The sequence below is a fragment of the Pelophylax lessonae genome (assembly GCF_965119305.1).
Source record: "Pelophylax lessonae genome assembly, chromosome: 5".
NCBI classification, from domain to species: domain Eukaryota; kingdom Metazoa; phylum Chordata; class Amphibia; order Anura; family Ranidae; genus Pelophylax; species Pelophylax lessonae.
Window position 1 is genome coordinate 400,276,282 of NC_138772.1, and position 20,981 is coordinate 400,297,262.

The 20,981-nt window shown below is 43.0% G+C and overlaps 1 protein-coding gene across 2 annotated transcripts in view; it reads left to right on the forward strand.

Annotated features, from left to right (window-relative positions):
* Window positions 1-20,981, forward strand: part of CABLES1 (Cdk5 and Abl enzyme substrate 1) — a 166,918-nt gene that overhangs the window by 94,722 nt on the left and 51,215 nt on the right. For both annotated transcript variants that reach the window (XM_082258675.1, XM_082258674.1), the window contains exons 2-3: window positions 14,460-14,531; window positions 18,300-18,392. In XM_082258675.1, the coding sequence (XP_082114801.1) occupies window positions 14,460-14,531; window positions 18,300-18,392 (165 nt within the window). The remainder of the gene's footprint in view (window positions 1-14,459; window positions 14,532-18,299; window positions 18,393-20,981) is intronic.

Consider the following 20,981-nt stretch of genomic DNA (forward strand, 5'->3'; position numbering starts at 1 on the left):
GGAAGAGGACTCCAGTGGCAACCTGTGAAGCTCTGATGAACTCCATGCCCAAGAGGGTTCAGGCAGTGCTGGAAAATAATGGTGGCCACACAAAATATTGACACTTCGGGCCCAATTTGGACATTTTCACTTAGGGGTGTACTCACTTTTGTTGCCAGCGGTTTAGACATTAATGGCTGCATGTTGTTATTTTGAGGGGACGGCAGATATACACTGTTATACAAGCTGTACACTCACTACTTTACATTGTAGCAAAGTGTCATTTCTTTAGTGTTGTCAAGATATAATATATTTATAAAAATGTGAGGGGTGTAATGGTTGTACATCTCTCCTGTACCTCTCTGCCTGTAGCTTCTTCAGTATGGCTACCATCTGCTCTAAGGAAAAGTAATTGCACAGAGACTTTGTCCAATGGGGATTAAAGCTATTGGCACATTTTTTGAAAGATCAGTCTTGAGCGCTGACTGTCTTTGGGCTTACAAGGATGGAAGCTCCTCTCTGGTTGGTAAAAACTGTACTATGTGGGAGATTTCTGGTGGTGATAGAGTATGAGCAATGGTGGCATCTGATTCACATTCTTCCCGAGAGAGGGGGTAGTATTGTTGTATTGCCTAGAGTGCAAGGGAGCCTGATATCTGAGGTGGTACCTGATTCAGGAGATGGAAATGCTCCTTTCCGGTGGTAACAGTCCCAGTGCACTGTTGGTGGCCATGTTAGGTGACCTGGGGGAGGGCACTGCTGTACCAGTGTTAGGTGGGGGACCAAAGTATTAGTTAGAGGCAGTTCCCCCATGTCACACTTCTGGTCTGGCGTGTTTTTGGTACTTGAAAATGATGTTGACGTGAAGGTGGATCTCCTAAAGTCAGAGAAAGCAGTCCAGTAGAGCTGAGCTCACAACTTGTGCCTCTTCTTACCGCCATCGCCAGACCATCTCCCTGTTTGTTTGTTTTTTTCTTTGTGTATCTGCTTGTTTATATGATATTTATTTTTAAACTGAACTGCAGGCAGAGATTTTATTGAATGTGTATAAAGGTGCTTTCTTACTTTTCTAACTAAATTTGTTGTTGTTTGCGTGTGTTAGGTATTCTGGCGGTCCGAAACCCACACTTGCATGTATAGGCCTCTGTCCTTTTAACACTTGCTTAAAGCGGAGTTCTGGCCTCAAATACCTTTTTTAACTAAAAATACCCCTATAATACTAATCCATCGCCCTTTACAGAACCGCTATTCTCATACTTACAAGGTGTACAGTATTGGATTTTAGTCAAAATCTTACTTTTAAAAACGCTGTCTGGGCACGGCCATCTTAGACGTGGGCATCTGAAGCCGCGGTGTAATCTGCTGCGTCCTTCTTCCGGATTCCAGGGAGTATTCTGGGAGTTCTTCCTGATTCCAGCCTCCTGGGAGTGATGACAAACCGCTCCCAGGATGCAATGCAAAGGCGGAAGTGATGTCGGTGGCCGTGGCCATAGAGGGGGGAGAAGGAGGAAGTACAATCGAAATGCCCTGAAAATAAGGTAAGGGACCCGCGAAAAAAAATTGAAAATGCCCAATTGTTGATCAGCATAGTGAGCACTCCAGGAATCACTAAAGTTGCAAAATAGGCTGGAACTCCACTTTAAGAAGACCGGTGGCCATTTTGCACTCTACCCTCTGGCTGGTGGGCTTCCCCACTGTAATTCACTTTGCAGCAAACAGGGACTCTGTTAAGTCCCCAGGGGCTGTAGTGGTTGGACCAGTCTGCACTGAAAATAGTGTCCCCTTTGCAAGATTACTACTCTATTCTTGTTCTGGTGACAACCCAAAGTTTAGGATTTTCTTTTACTTTTAGTGATAACAGCAAACGAGACAAATAGAGAGGGAGGGTGTCCCTAACGGGGGCACAGACAGCAATAAAAACCTGACAGTTGCTCTAATCCCATTCTATCTAAAATAAAAAAAACATGCCTTTTAGTTCTACTTTAATAAAAAAAAAAAAAAAGCTGCATTAGATCAAGAGAAGCTCACTTAAAACATTTCTACTTTACTTTCCCTGTTTGACCTCTTCTTTCCGCAAACTACCCAAATAACGAGGCAGAGTGCCAAAAACTGTGTTTTGTTTTCTTCTCTGCTGACATAAAACAGGCGTGTTGCAAAATTGGTGAAGTTGTTTAAACTCAGCAAAACAAAGTCATAGACCTTTATCCGGAGAAAGGCTAAGTTTATCCCAAACACAAAACCTTGCCGATACTAACCGAGCTTTAATTATGTTTAGAAAATATGCGTGGTTTCTGCCTTGGCTTCCTGTCCTGTGAACCCCGGTCAGCAGAAGGTGCCGATAAGCCTCTGATAATAAATAAGTATTGCTATCCTGGCTGGATGTGTGGAGGGGAGGCATTATTGTTTTAGGAAAACATTGCTGATCAGGATGAAAACAACTTAAAGTGGAACTTCACTCTCTCAGTCAACAGTGACTATTTCCAATCCTTATGCTGCTAGCATTAGTAAATTAATAGGAAAGTATAGAATATTTACTTGTTTTACACTTTTTTTTGCATTCAGTTACTTCCTGGTTTCCATGCCTAGGCAAATGATGTATTCTATCCCAGGAGCCTTGAGGAGGGGAGGGAGGGTTCTCAGTTTAGCCAATGCCAGAGACGGATTCCAGGAAGTAAATGTTACATGAGTCTTCTGCCCTTACTCAAGGTGGCCATTTCAAAATGATATCTCAGCAAAATAAAGCATGGAGACATGGATGGATGGGGGAGTTTGCTTTAACCACTAAAGCCCCGGAAGATTTTACCCCCTTCCTGACAAGGGCCTATTTTGCGATTCGGCACTGCGTGACTTTAACTGACAATTGCGCGGTCGTGCGAAGCTGTACCCAAACAAATTTGACGTCCTTTTTTTCCCACAAACAGAGCTTTCTTTTGGTGGTATTTGATCACCTGTGCGATTTTTACTTTTTGCGCTATAAACAAAAAAACAGCGTCAATTTTGCAAAAATAACAATATTTTTCACATTTTTTTTATATGAAATTCCCCCCCAAAAAAAAGTAAAAATCAAAATTTTTTAACATTTTGGGCCAATTTTTTTTTTTTACCATATGTTTGGTAAAAAAAATCGCAAAAAGCGGATTTTGATTGGTTTGCGCAAAAGTTATTGCATTTACTAACAAAGGGAAAGATTTTTGTTATTTTTTTTTTTTTTTAACGCGTAATGGCGGCGATCTGCGATTTTTTTTTTTTTTTTTTTTTTTTTTTTTTTTGCGGGACTGCGACATTGCAGCGGACAGATCGGACCCTTGACTGACATTTTTGACACTTTTGGGGTTACCAGTGACATTTCTACAGTAATCAGTGCTATATATATGCACTGTTACTGTCAAAATGACACTGGCAGGGAGGGGTTAATGTATGCCTGGTGCTTACTAACGTGTGTGGGGGGGGGGGGGTGGACTGAGTGACACAGGGACAGATCACATGTTCAGCTATGCTGAACCCTGCAATCTGTCACTGTTTGTCACTTAGGAGATCCGCCTGCTCTGTTTACACAAGCGGGCGGGTCTCCTACTCGATTCCCCAACGATCAGGGAAGAGCGCCGGCGATCGCCGCTGCTCCTCCCCTGGCCTGACTCCCGCTGTGACTGAAAACAGCGGGAGCGAGCCTCCGGCAGCGCGCGAGCACTGCCCACAAGGGGAGGAGTCCAGCGACGTAGGTCTACGTCGCTGGACGGAATCGAGCCACTTTGCTGCAGTACAGTCCCAGTGACTGGTCGGCAAGTGGTTAAACACTAAAAATGAATGAAGTAGCGTTTTTGGTGCCCAAGATGCAGTGCAGTTCCACTACCACTTGCCAACCAGCGGCTGTACATATACTGCGGCAGGTAGGCTCGTTACCGCAAAACTACGTACCTGTACATCACTTCGCGGGACCGCGAGTGGGGGCGCACGTGCCTGCCCATTCGCCACAGTGGAAGCTGATCTGCAGGTCCGGCGCCCGCTAACGCACCCGTGGAGACAGAACAGCGGTCTACCGTTGTAAACACGGCAGACCGCTGTTCTGGCAGTGATGAACACAAGGCTCCTGTGTTCCTCTTATTTAGGAACGCAGGTCCCTGTGTTTCATAAGCCATCCCCCACACAGTTAGAAAGCACCCCCTAGGGACACATTTAACCCTTTGATCGCCCCTAGTGTTAACCCCTTCCCTGCCAGTGTCAGTACAGTAACAGTGCATATTTTTAGCACTGATTACTGTAGTAATGTCACTGGTCACCCCAAAAGTGTAAAAAATGTCAGTTCGGTGTCCGCTGCAATGTCGCAGTCACAATAAAAATCGCAGATCACCGCCATTAGTAAAAATAACTAAATAAATAAAAATGACCTAAATCTTTCCCCTAGTTTGTAGATGTGATAACTTTTGTGCAAACCAATCAATATAAACTTATTGGGATTTTTTTTTTTTTTTTTTTTTTACCAAAAATATGTAGCGGAATACAAATTGGCCTAAAAAAAATTTTTGTTTTTGGAATGTTATACAGCAGAAACTGAAAAATGTTGTGTTTTTTTTTTTTCATTTGTTTTTTTCAGAATTGTCGCTTTTTTTGTTTGTTTATAGCATAAACAATAAAAATGACACAGGTGATCAAATACCATTAAAAGAAAGCTCTATTTGTGGGGGGGGAAAAAAGACATCAATTTTATTTGGGTACAGCGACGACTACGCAATTGTCAGTTAAAGTAACGCAGTGGCCTGGTCATTAAGGGGGGGTAAATTTTCTGGTCCAGAAGTGGTTAAAGACTCCTTCCCTGACTTCTCACTCTTGTGTATTGAGCATTTCCCAAGGTTGCTTAACTCCAATCCTATCTATACTTCTACTTCCCTTCATATCAGGCAAAATGAATTTATAGCTTTGTAGATCCGGTGACACAGATAGGAAGGTTGAAAGAACAAGAATACTTTGTCAAATAAACACATTCTTGAATAACCTGTCAAACCAAAGCTCTCCTCCAATGCATGAAAGCTTCTCTTACTGCTTCAGAAGCTGCAGTCTCGCTCTTCCCGTATCCTTCTCGATGATGAGAATCGTAAGCCACCAGAGAAACCTAGACCCCCTTGTAATGCCTGTGACAGGTGGGAAGGCTTGAGATTTCATGATAGGAAAATCTGATGAAAATAGATTTTGTTTTTTTATACTCCTACCAACCTTTGATCTGTAAACGCCTCAATAGGCAGTACTAAGGCACTTGCTAAAACGAAATCAGCGAAAGTGTATTTATTATGGCTTGTGTAGATGGGCCTAGGTTAGTTTAGTGTACAAACACAGTGCTACTCAATGGCAAAGAGAGGTTTTACAGGGAATAAGGATTATGAGAGATACTACTATTGCTATGGTTGCAAAAGAAATGTAAAATGTTTTGGGTAGCTCTAAAAAGCAGGTTGAAATAAAACTTTAATCACTTCAGCACCGGAAGGCTTTGCCCCCTTAATGACAGGCCATTTTTTGCGATTCGACACTGCGTTACTTTACCTGACAATTGCGCAGTCATGCAACGCTGTACCCAAATAAAATTGATGTGTTTCTTTCTCACAAATAGAGCTTTCTTTTGGTGGTATTTGATCACCTATTTATTGTGCTATAAACAAAAAAAGAGCGACAATTCTGAAAAAAAAAAAAAAAAAAAAAATATATATATACACATATATTTATTTATTTAGATATATTTATTTATATATATTTATTTATATGTGTGTATATATATATATATATATATATATATATATATATATATATATATATATATATATATATATATATTATACAGGATTTATATAGCGCCGACAGTTTGCGCAGCGCTTTACAATGTGAGGGAAGACAATACAGTTACAATACAATTCAATACAGGAGGATTTAGAGGGCCCTGCTCGTTAGAGCTTACAATCTAGAAGGGGGGTCAAGTGATACAAAAGGCAATAGCTGTGGGGGGTGGGCTGATGGAGAAAATTGAGGTACAGTTGTCAGGTGTGGGTAGGATAGGCTTCTCTGAAGAGGAGGGTTTTCAGAGATCGTCTAAAAGCTAATAGTGTAGGAGATAATCGGACAGATAAGGGTAAGGAGTTTCATAGGATTGGAGAGGCTCTGGTAAAGTCCTGGAGGGAAGCATGGGAGGAGGTGATGAGGCAGCTAGAAAGCAGGAGGTTTTGAGAGGAACAAAGAGAGCGATTAGGTTGGTGTTTTGAGACTAGGCTAGTGATGTAGCTGGGGGGCTAAGCTGTGGATTGCTTTGTAAGATGTTGTTAGTATTTTGAATTTAATTAGTTGAGTAAGCGGAAGCCAGTGGAGGGCTTGACAGAGATAAGCAGTGGACACTGAGCGATTTGGCGAGGTGGATGAGCCTGGCGGCAGCATTCATGATGGACTGAGGGGGGATAGCCTGTGTAGAGGTAAGCCAATGAGAAGGAAATTGCAGTAGTCGAGGCGCGAGATGACCAGGGAGTGAACTAGGAGCTTTGTTGTGTCTTTGGTTATATATATATATATATATATATATATATATATATTCATCCTTTTCTAGGCCAATTTGTATTCTGCTACATATTTTTGGTAAAAAAAAAAAAACACAATAGGCGTATTTGGATTGGTTTGCATAAAAGTTATCGCATCTACAAACTAGGGGAAAGATTTTTCATTGTTATTTTTATTTTTTTACTAGTAATGGTGGGAATCTCCGATTTTTAGCAGATCTGCGACATTGCGGCGGACATATCGGACCCCTCACTGACATTTTTGACACTTTTGGGGGGGACCAGTGACATTACTACAGTAATCAGTGCAAAAAATATATGCACTGTTACTGTAATAATGATACTGGCAGGAAAGGGGTTAACTCAGGGACGATCAAAAGATTAAGTGTGAGCCTACAGGGTGTTTACGAACTGTGAGGGGGTGGACTTGTGGAATCAACATAGAGACCTGTGATCCTAAATAGGAGGATCACAGGCGCTCTGTGTTCATTTCAGAGAGAACAACGGTATGCTGTGTTTTCAACAGCAGTCCTTTGTTCTCTCTCCATGGGGAGCAATCGTTGGTGCCCGGCGGCAGTCGAGGCTGCTGGCCCCATGGATTCGGCTTCCCTGCTGCCTAATGGGGGTGTAAGCGCGTCCCTGGCGGCGCACACGTGTCCCCCAGGAGCACTCCAGCGATACAAGTACAGCGATTCGCACAGCTGAGCCAGCCTGCCACAGTAAATCTGCGGCGGGCGTTCGGCAAGTAGTTAATAAAAAGTACTTAACTAGAAGTTGACTGTGTTCTATTTTAAACAAATCTTATGTCTTCAGCTTGTACAAGAGCAGTATGAACAGAACAGTAAAGCTTTGAAAAAGCATCTGCAGAGCTTTCAGCAAGTTTTGTTGAAGCTTTTAAAATATCATTCAGCTCCATTTTGTAAATGTTGAATGCAGATCCTAATTGTAGTGCTGATTGTCACTTTAAACAAGCTGCAAGCAGGCTTCAATACTTTGTAAAGTCTGTTGAAAGCCTGCTGAAGCTTGCTAGTAGCAATCAACTCTCCTATAAGGCCCCTTTCACATATGCGGACCATTCAGATCTGCCTGTCAGTTTTTCAGGCGGAGCTGAACGGATTCCCCATGCATCTCTATGGGGCAGCGGATGGCAGGGGAGACATGTCCGCTGACATCTGATCCGATCCTGTCCGTCAAATCCGAATGGGTGGAAACCCTATTTTCCATCTGTCTATCGGATCGGATGAGAACGGACAGGCGGTCCATTCTCATCCAATTCTCCCATAGAGAACAGTGGGGATCTGACACCTCTGTCTCCGCACACAGCGCAGAGACGGAGCTGTCATCCGCCTGCTCAGCGGGGATCGGCGGATCGATCCCCACTGAGAAAGACTGAGTCCGCCGACGGAGCGGACGTGTGAAAGGGGGCTAAGGATCAGTGCTGAGAGCCCTGCAAAGGCTTTGTCAAATCTTGCTGTTCACACTGTCCTTATACAAGCTGAAACCAGTGTGAAACGGGCCAAAAAGGAACTTGACAGGAGACAAATATTGGGACATAGTGAAAGCTCCATGAAGGTAAAGGTGTCAGAAAATATGTAGGGAAAAACAAATTTGCTACCATTTGCACAGATTTTTGACAAGAGGGATGGAAAATGAAATTACACAAGCACTGCTCTGGAAATGGCCATCTTTTTATGTATAATTTTGAACACTTATACCAAACATCTTGGCGTTTCAGACATGGCTGTTTAATCCGTTATGAGAACCCAAGATTTAGTTCATCTAAAAATAATTTTGCAGTGTGTATAGATGATCCGAAGGATGTTTTTCCTTAACCCCTTCACACACCGCTTCCAGGTTTTATTGCTAAAGCTTAATTAAACATGCTGAGGTTAGAAGCTGTTTTTTCTGCAGAAATCTGCAGACATTTTGGGCAATATGCATATTTTCAGCTCCTAAATGTGATTTTTGGAGGTTTTTATTTCATGCCTGTAAACTCCTCCATCTCTTAAAGTGGAGCTCCACTCAAAATTGGAAATGCCTACTTTCCCGCTACTGTTTGAGTAATGGAGCTTTTGGGGAGGAGGGGGGAGCGGGTACCCAATTACGACAGGTATCCGCTATCCCCCCCCCCCCCAGCAGTCTTCTGGGACACGTAACAGGCCCCAGAAGACTGCGGGACCATTCACAGTGCGTAGTGAAGCCGCAAAGCTGTCAATCTTTGTAGCTAGCTGCTGACTTTTAATTCCTAAATAGGAGACTGGAGCTCCTCTTTAAAGCGGAGTTCCGGCCTATTTTGTAACTTTAGTGATTCCTGGAGTGCTCGCTATGCTGATCAACAATTGGACATTTTACATTTTTCTCGGGGGTCCCTTACCTTATTTTCGGGGCATTTTCGATTGTACTTCCTCCTTCTCCCCCCCTCTGTGGCCACGGCCACCGACATCACTTCCGCCTTTGCATTGCATCCTGGGAGCTGTTTGTCATTACTCCCAGGAGGCTGGAATCAGGAAGAACTCCCAGAACACTCCCTGTAATCAGGAAGGACACAGCAGATTACACTGCGGCTTCAGATGCCCATGTCTAAGATGGCCGCACCCAGATAGAGTTTTTAAAAGTAAGATTTTGACTAAAATCCAATACTGTGCACCTTGTAAGTATGAGAATAGCGGTTCTGTAAAGGGCGATGGATTAGTATTATAGGGGTATTTTTAGTTAAAAAAGGTATTTGAGGCTGGAACTCCGCTTTAACTCCTCAAAATGCCTATAGTGTGCATGTGCACATCGGATAACATGGAGGGGAGGGAACAGGCTTCAGTTTGCAAGAGGCCTAAATGGTGAATTCTTCACCACACAGATGTGTTAACCCCTTCTGGACCGCCCCACGCAGATACACTGCAGCAGGGCGGCCCTCCTGCGCAAAATCACGTACATGCACATGTGATTGGACACATCGGAAGCCAATCAGGGGGTCCAGCAGACCCGATGTTTGTCAGCATCCAGTGATCATTCTCCGAAGAGGCGGTCTTCCAATCCAAACAAGGCAGACTGCCGTTCTGTGAGAGGGGAAGATGTATTCTCCCAGTCAAAGCATCCCCCACGCAGTTAGAAAGCACTCCCTAGGAACACATTTAACCCTTTGATCACCCTTAATGTTTACCCATTCCCTGCCAGTGTAGTACAGTGATATTTTTAGCACTGATCGCTGTATTGGTGTCACTGGTCCCCAAAAAGTGTCACTTAGTGTCAGATTTGTCCGCCGTAATGTCACAGTCCCGCTAAAAATCGCTGATTACCACCATTACTAGCAAGAACAATAAAACAAAAAGTAAAAAAAAATCCATAAATCTATCCCATAGTTTGTAGACTCTATAACTTTTGTGCAAACCAATTAACCACTTTACCCCCACCCACCGTGCATATACTGTGGCACTCAGCCGCTGCTGGGCAAAGCGACGTGTCCGTACATCGCTCGCTCAGCCGCCTGTGGGGGGCGAGCGTGCGCCGCCACACTCCCGCCCCTGCTCATTCCCTGGGGGGCTAGCGCGTGTGACTGGTGGCTCCGATGGTCGCTCACGATCTCCCGCAGCAGAGGGAGAAAGACAGACGGCTGATGTACACACAGCCGTCTGTCATTTTCCCTTAGATCATCACAGAGGCTATGCGATCCTGCTATATAGGATCGCATGTCTCTGTGATGATCTAACAATCCACGCCCCCTGACAGTTAGAATCACGCCCCTAGGGTCACACTTAACCCCTTGATCACCAATAAAGTTAACCCCTTCCCTGCCAGTGTCATTTTGACAGTAACCGTGCATATTTATAGCACTGATTACTGTAGTAATGTCACTGGTACCCCCAAAAGTGTCAAAAATGTAAATTAGGGGTCCGATCTGTCCGCCGCAATGTCGCAGTCCCGCAAGAAAAAAAATCGCAGATCGCCGCTATTACTAGTTTAAAAAAAAAAAACAAAATTACCTAAATCTTTCCCCGTAGTTATTAAACGCAATAACTTTTGCGCAAACCAATCAAAATACGCTTATTGCGATTTTTTTTTTTTTTTTACCAGAAAACAATTTGGCCTAAAATGTTAAATTTTGATACATTTTTTTTTTTTGTTGAGAATTTCATATAAAAAAAAAATTAGAAATATATTATTTTTTCAAAATTGTTGCTCTTTTTTTGTTTAGAGCACAAAAAATGAAAATCACACAGGTGATCAAATACCACCAAAAGAAAGCTCTGTTTGTGGGAAGAAAAGGACGTCAATTACGTTTGGGTACAGTGTCGCATGACCGCGCAATTGTCTGTTAAAGTCACGCAGTGCCGTATCGCAAAATAGGGCCTGGTCTTTGAGCAGCCAAATCTTCCGTGCCTAAAGTGGTTAATATACACTTATTTTTTACCAAAAAAACATGTAGCAGAATACATCTTGGCCTAAATTATGAATAAATTCGATTTTTTTTTTTTATTTTTTTATTGAGTATGTTTTATATAGCATCAAGTAAAAAAAATATACGTTTTTTTTTTTTTTCAAAATTTTCGGCCTTTTTTTTTAATGTTTATAGCACAAAAAATAAACAAATACCAATCCAATCAAATACCACCAAAAGAAAGCTCTATTTGTGGGAAAACAGGACATCAATTTTATGTGGGTACAGCGTCGCACAACCGCACAATTGTCAGTTAAAGTGACGCAGTGCCATATTGCAAAAAATGGCCTGGTCAGGAAGAGGGGTAAACCTTCCGGAGCTGAAGAGGTTAAATAAGTTCCTTTTTGAAGAGGCATTGTGTGCACAGCGGGTGCTGTAATGCCATTACATATTGTTGGGATTGAATCAGCCTGATCACGGATGTGCCTTTTCACCTACCTTTTCATAAAACCTTGTTTCTCTTTCCAGCTATTTTTTTTTTCTTTCTAATCTTATTTAAGATGAGCTGGAGCTTTCGTGTGAAAAGGTTGCAAGCGTCGCTTGAATAAAAACAAACAGTGTCAGCCTCAGTACTAAAGCCAATCATTGTCAGTCAATTAATTGTTGCCAGTGTACACAGGCTCTGAAAGCATTTGTTGACAGAACAATACAAGGGAAGGCCGAATAGAGACCGGGACGGGGAGAGTTGGCAACATATCAACTTTACATTAGATTGCACGTCTCTTAGTTGACTTCACAAGTGCAGCACAAACAAGTTTTTCTTCACTTTATCATTCTGCAGAGGAAAATATAATCTGTAGCTTACTCCTACATAATGGCAGGCTTTCCAAAATGTCATATTTGTCATGCTGCTAAAAAAAGACAGACAGGTCTTTGTAATCAGGTGGTTTTTTGATTGGGCCGCTAAGAATCACTGAACTATTGCACAGCCGTCGCAACTTATCGTGAGGTTCAGCATTGGGCATAATAATTATAAAAGATCATGCAATGGCGCAACAATATTGCATGTCCTTCTGCGACCCACGCTCCAGCTCCCGAACCTTAATCAGTTGCAAAATCTATGATTACCTAAAATTAGCAAGAGATCTAATAAGGTATTCACTCCAATTCATGCTGTAAAACCCAGGTTTTGCATTAAAGCATACTGCATGTAAAAATCAAATTTTGTTTCTGTGTAGCTGGTTCACATGTACAGCTGCAAGAAAAAGTATGTGAACCCTTTGGAATGATATGGTTTTCTGCACAAATTGGTCATAAAATGGGATCTGATCATCATCTAAGTCACAACAATAGACAATCACAGTCTGCTTAAACTAATAACACACAAAGAATGAAATGTTGTCATGCTTTTATTGAACACACCATGTAAACCTTCACAGTGCAGGTGGAAAAAGTATGTGAACCCTTGGATTTAACCACTTTAACACCGGAGGATTTTGCTGTCTTACGTCCAGGCCACTTTTTGCGATTCGGCGCTGTGCGACTTTAACTGACAATTGCGCAGTCGTGCGACGCCGTACCCAAACAAAATTTACGTCCTTTTTTTCCCACAAACAGAGCTTTCTTTTGGTGGTATTTGATCACCAGTGCGATTTTTACTTTTTGCGCTATAAACAAACAAATAGCGTTTATTTTGAAAAAATAACAATATTTTTAACATTTTTTTTATATGAAATTCCCCCCCAAAAAAATGTAAAAATCAAATTTCTTTTTAAATTTTTGGCCAATTTGTTTTCTGCTACCTATGTTTGGTAAAAAATCACTATAAGCGTATTTTGATTGGTTTGCGCAAAAGTTATTGCGTTTACTAACTAAGGGAAATATTTATGTCATTTTTGGTGGGGTTTTTTAACGCGTAATGGCGGCGATCTGCGATTTTTTTTTTTTTTTTTTTTTTTTTTGCGGGACTGCGACATTGCGGCGGACAGATCGGACCCTTGACTGACATTTTTGACACTTTTGGGGGTACCAGTGACATTACTGCAGTAATCAGTGCTATATATATGCACTGTTACTGTAAAAAATGACACTGGCAGGGAAGGGGTTAATTTTATTGGAGAGGGAGGGGTTAATGTATGCCTGGTGCTTACTAACGTGTGGGGGGGGAGGTGACTGAGTGACACAGGGACAGATCGCAGGTTCAGCTATGCTGAACACTGCGATCTGTCCCTGCCTGTCACTTAGGAGATCCGCCCGCTCTGTTTACACAAGCGGGCGGATCTCCTCACTCGATTCCCAGACGATCGGGGAAGAGCGGCGGCGATCGCCGCCGCTCCTCCCCTGGCCCGACTCCCGCTGTGACTGAAATCAGCGGGAGCGCGCCTCCGGCGGCGCGCGAGCGCCGCCTACAGGGGGAGGAGTCCAGCGACGTAGGTCTACGTCGCTGGACGATAACGGGCCACATTGCTGCAGTAGCAGCAACGTGAGCAGTGGGAAAGTGGTTAATAACTGGTTGAACCTCCTTTGGCAGCAATAACTTCAACCAAACGTTTCCTGTAGTTGCAGATCAGACGTGCACAACGGTCAGGAGTGGTTCTAGACCATTCCTCTTTACAGAACCGTTTCAGTTTAGCAATATTCTTGGGATGTCTGGTATGAATCGGGGATCGATCCGCAGATCCCTGCTGAGCAGGCAGGTGACAGCTCCCTCTCCGCTCTATGTGCAGAGAGGGAGGTGTCAGAGCCCTGCTGCTCTCTATGGGGAATCTCATCCGATCCCCTGGATGGATGGAAAATAGGGTTTCCATCCGTCCAGATTTCACGGACAGGATCGGATGCGGATGGCAGCGGGTGTCAGCGGACATGTCTCCGCTGACATCCGCTGCCCCATAGGGATGCATGGAGGATCCATTTTAGGTCCGCCTAAAAAACTGACAGGCGGATCTGATTGGATCGTTCGTGTGAAAGAGCATATATATATATATATATATATATATATATATATATATATATATATATATATACACACATACTTTTTTTTTTTCTAAAATATATTTTAACTAGCAGTATGTAATCTGAAGGTTTTTTTTTTTGTAGTTTATAGATCCTAAAATTCCAAAAACGAAGCCAAATACCATATCTGTTTCACTGTCCTGATTCAAATTAACCTACAGTATGTACCCAGCTTTGTTGCTTTTGTTTTTATGGTCATAGTTATTTTAATCATGCTGCTTTAGTTTCTAATGTAAGTTACTTTAAAGCGTACCATGACTACATTTAAACATAGTAAACTGACAGCTGGTGATATATGCCGATACTACTCTAAAACTAGAGACCTAAAAATTACGCAAATTACAAATTTAGGCCTACCTCCCATGGGTTAATATTTGTAAGTGTTGTTTCCTCCAACCCCCCCATCACTGTAATTACACACTAATAAGAGAGTGAAATGGGGGATCCCAAGCTAAGCTAGCGTTGCATAATGGAGCTCCCTAGGTTTTTGTGAAAATGTCACCTGTAGAGCTCAGTTTTACCCTCTTAACTGTGTTTTAACAATGAGCTTTTTTTATTTATCCATGCAGGAGACGTCTGATCTCTCAGCGGTCTTCACTAGAAACACTTGAAGACATTGAAGAAAATGCTCCCTTGCGGAGGTAATTTTTAAAAACCTATTATATTGTTTTTTTTTTTAAAGATAAATTTCGCTTTGTGTGATTGCTGGTAGATTGAATGAACATGCTGTGTTCTTATGTTTTGGTGGCTCTAATGGCAGTCATCATCCTAGGGATGGCCTCCAAGTTACTTGTGTTTGAAGTGAAAGTCTGGTGGTAATATTGTTTATGGATTTTGGCTTGTTTGCTGAATGATCTACCGCTTCCTTTCAGGAAAGCAGTGGTGAAATTAAACTTTATTTACTTCATATATGTTTGGTACTTTTTTTTTTTTAGCCTAAATGAGAAGTGCCCTTTAATGCCCCCATTGGAGTATTGACAGTACCAATGCTTATACACTGCCCCCTGATCTACTGTACCCTCAGCAACAACAAAAACTTGTAATCCATCTCGCAATAGCTGCCAGCCTGTAGTTAACAAATGCTGGCCACATCACTGTAACATGACGTATCACTATCAGCACTGCTTGCCCCTCGAATGGTGTTTAATCAAACCTTTATGGAAATGCAACAGAATCTAGTTAAAAGAAATAGTCAAAGGCTGTAAAAGATATTTATGAAAAAAAAAAAAAATGTACAATAATGTATGGAAGGTTCCAGAGTACACTTTTTTGTCTAACCCAGTGTTCAGGGCAAAGTGACAGGTGCTGCACTGCCCTGCTGTTGTGTTGAAGCCTTTGCTAAAACCCCAAACTACTTTGTATAGAGCAGGGGTTGGGAACCTTTTTGGCTGAGAGAGCAATGAACACCACATATTTTCAGATGTAATTCCATGAGAATGTAATTCCATACACTATATTTCAGGGGTCGGGAACCTTTATTAAATACTCATATTAATGGGCCGTAGCTTTACAGTGAGTAGATGGAGCTGTGTAAATGTGCCTGCAGTCCAGTCGGGAAGAGAGCAGAGCAGGCAGGTATGCAATGAGGCCGGAGTGGTTAAGCACCTGCAGGCCTGCGAGTGATGGAGGTGAGTATAGGCCCTGAGAAAATGGCGGGCGGCCACTGAAGGCCTCAGAAGTGGATGTGAGAGGCAGCTCCAGCGGGTCCCCGGGTGTCAGAGGGGAAGGAGATCGTGTCTGTCGGGGCACAGTGAGCGGATGGCAGGTCTCCTTACTGGGCGGTGATTTCCAAGGCCCTCAGATGCACAGCACACGAGCTGGCGCCGGTACCGCGAGTTGGCCACGGGGTCCGTAGCGCGGCAATCTGGTCACCCAGAGATGAACTGAGGGTAGCGGTGGGTAGCCCACAAAGTGTACCGTCGATGGGTGCAGAAATCTCCTTGGCATCGGGCACAGCTACGCGGATGGCACTGGATTGAGTGGTAGACGGGGCGGAGCTCTAGGACTACACGCCCAGCGCGGCTCACATCCAGACACGCCCCCCTTTATTAAAGATTTGTCTGCGAGCCAGATGCAGCCATCAAAAGAGCCATAGGTTCCCGACCCCTGGTATAGAGGAAGATGTTACCATCTGCAAGGATGAAGTGCTCAGGCCTGAGCAGACAGTGACCAGGCCTAAACACTGTCACCTGACCAGAGAGAAGTTGCCCAGTTTAAGCTCTGACAGAGCGCTTACAGAGGACTAGAACAAAGCACTTTGACATAGCGGTGGGAGAGTGTAGGAAAGCTATCAGTGGTTGGTTGTTTTTTTGTTTTTTTTTTATCGCAGGAGGACCTGTTCCTCTACCCGAGTAGAAAAAGTAACAGAGTTTCTTTAAGGTTCCCAGAGACCTGCAACGACCGCTTTCTGCATCATCCAAAAGCAAGTGATGCTTCTTTTATCTATGAAGAGCACCTGCACCTGACCCACCAGCTGTCTTGCACCTGACCCACCAGCTGTCTTGCACCTGACCCACCAGCTGTCTTGCACCTGACCCACCAGCTGTCTTGCACCTGACCCACCAGCTGTCTTGCACCTGACCCACCAGCTGTCTTGCACCTGACCCACCAGCTGTCTTGAAGTATCACCACTAGGGCTTCTTTCCTTGGACAATGTGGGCTATGTGGGACTTTAAGTGAGACACCGGCAGGTATGCCCAACGTCTCCATCCCTGTATCGGAAAAAACTAATTGAAAACAATTAAGAGAGGTGCATGGAAGCCAGCCAGCCCCCAGTCTGATGTACTCACCCTCCAGTCTGCCACCAACCAAATAGACCTGTCTCGATATAAATAAAGAACAGGGGTTTAGTTGACACGCATTTTCAAATGCATGTGTAAACTGCAGAGCCACGACACGGCACCCTGTTTTATCTGCAGTCCTAACACTTTTAAATTTGAGTGTCTCCACTCTGGGAGCACATGGCTGCTAATGGGTGGATAGGAGGCAGGTCGGAGGGAGCAGCCCAAACTTCCCCCAACCCACCTCCATCCACAACTGGTCTAGTATCTCAATGCTCTAATAGCAATGTTCTTAAGATGGTACAAACTGAAAACGACCAGCTGAGAAGCATAATGAGCAAATTGCCTCATATACTGAAAACGGGCAAATTGCCTCATACTGGCAAATTGCCTCATACTGAAAACGAACAGCTGAGAAGCATACACCTCCAATCCCTTGGCGGATGCAGTGTAAAACACAGATTGGGACTTTATGTGAGGCAATTTGCCTGTATAGCACAGTGCCTCCTAGGATTGAAATAAGAACATTGCTATTAGAGCATTGAGATACTAGACCAGTCGTGGATGGAGGTGGGTTGGGGGAAGTTTGGGCTGCTCCCTCCCACCTGCCTCCTATCCACCCATTAGCAGCCATGTGCTCCCAGAGTGGAGATACTCAAATTTATAAGTGTTAGGACTGCAGATAAAACAGGGTGCCGTGTCGTGGCTCTGCAGCTTACACATGCATTTGCAAATGCGTGTCAACTAAACCCCTGTTCTTTATTTATATCGAGACAGGTCTATTTGGTTGGTGGCAGACTGGAGGGTGAGTACATCAGACTGGGGGCTGGCTGGCTTCCATGCTCCTCTCTTAATCCTTTTCAATTTGTTTTTTTCCGATACAGGGCTTCTTTCCTTAACCCTGGACTCTCCACTTGAACATGATTGTTCTGCCTGTTCGTGGTCCTGCTGCCCAGTACTGCTTTTTGAGATTGGCTGCTTTTGCATGTCCAACCTCCCTCTGGTGCCTATAAGCAGCCCTACCCTATGTCAGAAATGGGCAAAGGACAGAAAGATGGTTTGACACTTCTTGAGAGCATGCTGAAATAGCTTTTTTCTAACTAGATTGTCTATCTTGCCTATCCAGTTTTTTTTTTTAAAGTGTTCCTAAACCCAGGACGGACCCTGCATTCAGTCTCCCACAGTCGAAACAACATAAAAATGCAATTATTTGAGTAAATAAATAATAATAAATATATAGTGAATGCATGGTCCTTGGATTAGGAACACTTTTTAAAGTTGATTGAATAGAGGAAAAGTAGAGCTTTGTGACATGCTTAACATTGGCTGCTTATTTGATTAGCTGCAGTTTTAAAGGTCTGCAGTCATATGGCTGCACTTTATTTTGAAAGAATTGTGTCTTTTACCATGTGTATTGAATAAGCGGAAAACACTTTGCCGTGAGAAACTATTTTAATGTAGGGGAAACACCTTCTAATTGTTGTCTTGTGTAATTTGTTCAGTGTACTTGTGCTGTCTGTGAAAAGTGGGTAGACGGCAGTCATTTGCCTGATCTTTCCTTCCTGTCTTTGTGCATACATGCCAAGAAAGGTCGCACTTCAGGCTTTAATTGCCTTTTTTTTTTTTCAGATGTCGGACTCTGTCCGGTTCACCCAGACCAAAGAGCTTCAAGAAGGTCCATTTTATTAAGAACATGAGGCAGCACGACACAAAAAGTGGCAGGTAACACTACAAATAAGCACTTTAACTGTTTGCCAAGACATACTACAACTTTATTTGACTTGCATTTATTTTTTCACTGCGGATACTTTTCTAAATTTTGTATGGGCTTCCTTAGTTTATGAAAATTACAAAATATCACAGTAATTAAGTCATGCATGAGAGCAGAAATAAGACCATGAGGGAAATTTTGACCTCTGTATTAAAATAAAGATTCTGAATATTAATGTGTTCATCAGATTGCAGCTTGTGCTATCATGAATTTCATTCCAGTTGCAAAAATATTGACCCTTCATTAAATTGTTGACTTTTACATGCACATTTAGAGCCCATTCACACTAGCACGACTTGTGAGGCGACTTGTGTAGCCCCAGGTCGCTTGACATAACAAAAGCAATGTTAATCAATCAGTGCCGTCTTAATTGGCACTACTGAAGTCGCTCCGACTTCAGAAAAGGGTCCTGTACTACTTTGAGGCGACCTGTGATCCGACTGTCCCATATACTTCAATGGGAGTCGCCTCCTTATCTTAATTGAAGCGACTTGTTATCAGACTTTCCAGGAAGAAGAAAGAGATTAGCCAGGCATTCCCCACAGACAAAGTTGCCTGTCTCTTCAAAGTAGTGCACAAGTCTCTTCCAAGTCTCTTCCAAGTCTCTAAACAAGTCTCTTCAAGTCACGGGGCGACTTTCTGGTCGTGGTAGTGTGAACCGGCTCTTTCACTCTGTGAAGGCAGTGGCATGCTTGTTTTAAATGCAGTTTTGCCAAAACACTTGTTTGCAAATCAGCATTTATTTGGTTTTAGAAGCTAGCAAGTAATTTAGCCCACCAGACTCTAAGGCAGGGTATACACACACCGAAATTCAGCAGGAACCGGGCACATTTTGATGCGTGCGTAGTAGAGGTGCACCGAATGGAAATTTTAGTGCCGAAACCAAAAATGCAAGATGCACGTGGCTGAAAACCGAAAATGACAGTTTAAAAAAAAAAAATATATATATATATATACAGTACAGACAAAAAGTTTGGACACACCTTCTCATTCAAAGAGTTTTCTTTATTTTCATAACATTCCAAGAGGTAGTCACCTGAAATGGTTTTCACTTCACAAGTGTGCCCTGTCAGGTTTAATAAGTGTGATTTCTTGCCTTATAAATGGGGTTGGACCATCAGTTGTGTTGTGCAGAAGTCAGGTGGATACACAGCTGATAGTCCACTGAATAGACTGTTAGAAGTTGTATTATGGCAAGAAAAAAGCAGCCAAGTACAGGAAAACGAGTGGCCATCATTACTTTAAGAAATGAAGGTGGTCAGTCAGTCCGAAACATTGGGAAAACTTTGAAAGTGTCCCCAAGTGCAGTCACAAAAACCATCAAGTGCTACAAAGAAACTGGCTCACATGCGGACCGCCCCAGGAAAGGAAAACCAAGAGTCACCTCTGCTGCGGAGGATAAGTTCATCCGAGTCACCAGCCTCAGAAATCGCAGGTTAACAGCAGCTCAGATTAGAGACCAGGTCAATGGCACACGGAGTTCTAGCAGCAGACACATCTCTAGAACAACTGTTAAGAGGAGACTGTGAGAATCAGGCCTTCATGGTAGAATATCTGCTAGGAAACCACTGCTAAAGAAAGGCAACAAGCAGAAGAGACTTGTTTGGGCTAAAGAACACAAGGAATGGACATTAGACCAGTGGAAATCTGTGCTTTGGTCTGATGAGTCCAAATTTGAGATCTTTAGTTCCAACCAACGTGTCTTTTGCGATGCAGAAAAGGTGAACGGATGGACTCTACATGCCTGGTTCCCACCGTGAAGCATGGAGGAGGAGGAGGTGTGATGGTGTGGGGGTTCTTTGCTGGTGACACTGTTGGGGATTTATTCAAAATTGAAGGCATACTGAACCAGCATGGCTACCACAGCATCTTGCAGTGGCATGCTATTCCATCAGGTTTGCGTTTTAGTTGGACCATCATTTATTTTTCAACAGGACAATGACCCCAAACACACCTCCAGGCTGTGTAAGGGCTATTTGACCAAGAAGGAGAATGATGGGTTGCTGCGCCAGATGACCTGGCCTCCACAGTCACCGTACCTGAACCCAATCGAGATGGTTTGGGGTGAGCTGGACTGTAGAGTGAAGGCAAAAGGGCCAACAAGTGCTAAGCATCTCTGGGAACTCCTTCAAGACTGTTGTAAGACCATTTCAGGTGACTACTTCTTGAAGTGGGACTCTACAATTTTCATAGTCATGAAAATAAAGAAAACTCTTTGAACGAGAAGGTGTGTCCAAACTTTTGGTCTGTACTGTGTGTGTGTGTGTGTGTGTGTATGTGTATATATATATATATATATATATATATATATATATATATATATATATATATATATATGTGTGTGTTTGTGTGTGTGTGTGTGTAATTGTATTTTATTTGACTTTAATTAATTTCATGAAATAAAATTAGTATGAATTTACTGTCAGCCATTATTGGCTCCTTTAGTGCAAGAAAAGCTCAAGAAAAATGTATCCTTTTAAATTCTATGTATGTCTTCACACTGGTCCATTGCGCTTCCGTTGTGGTGTTAAAAATCCTGC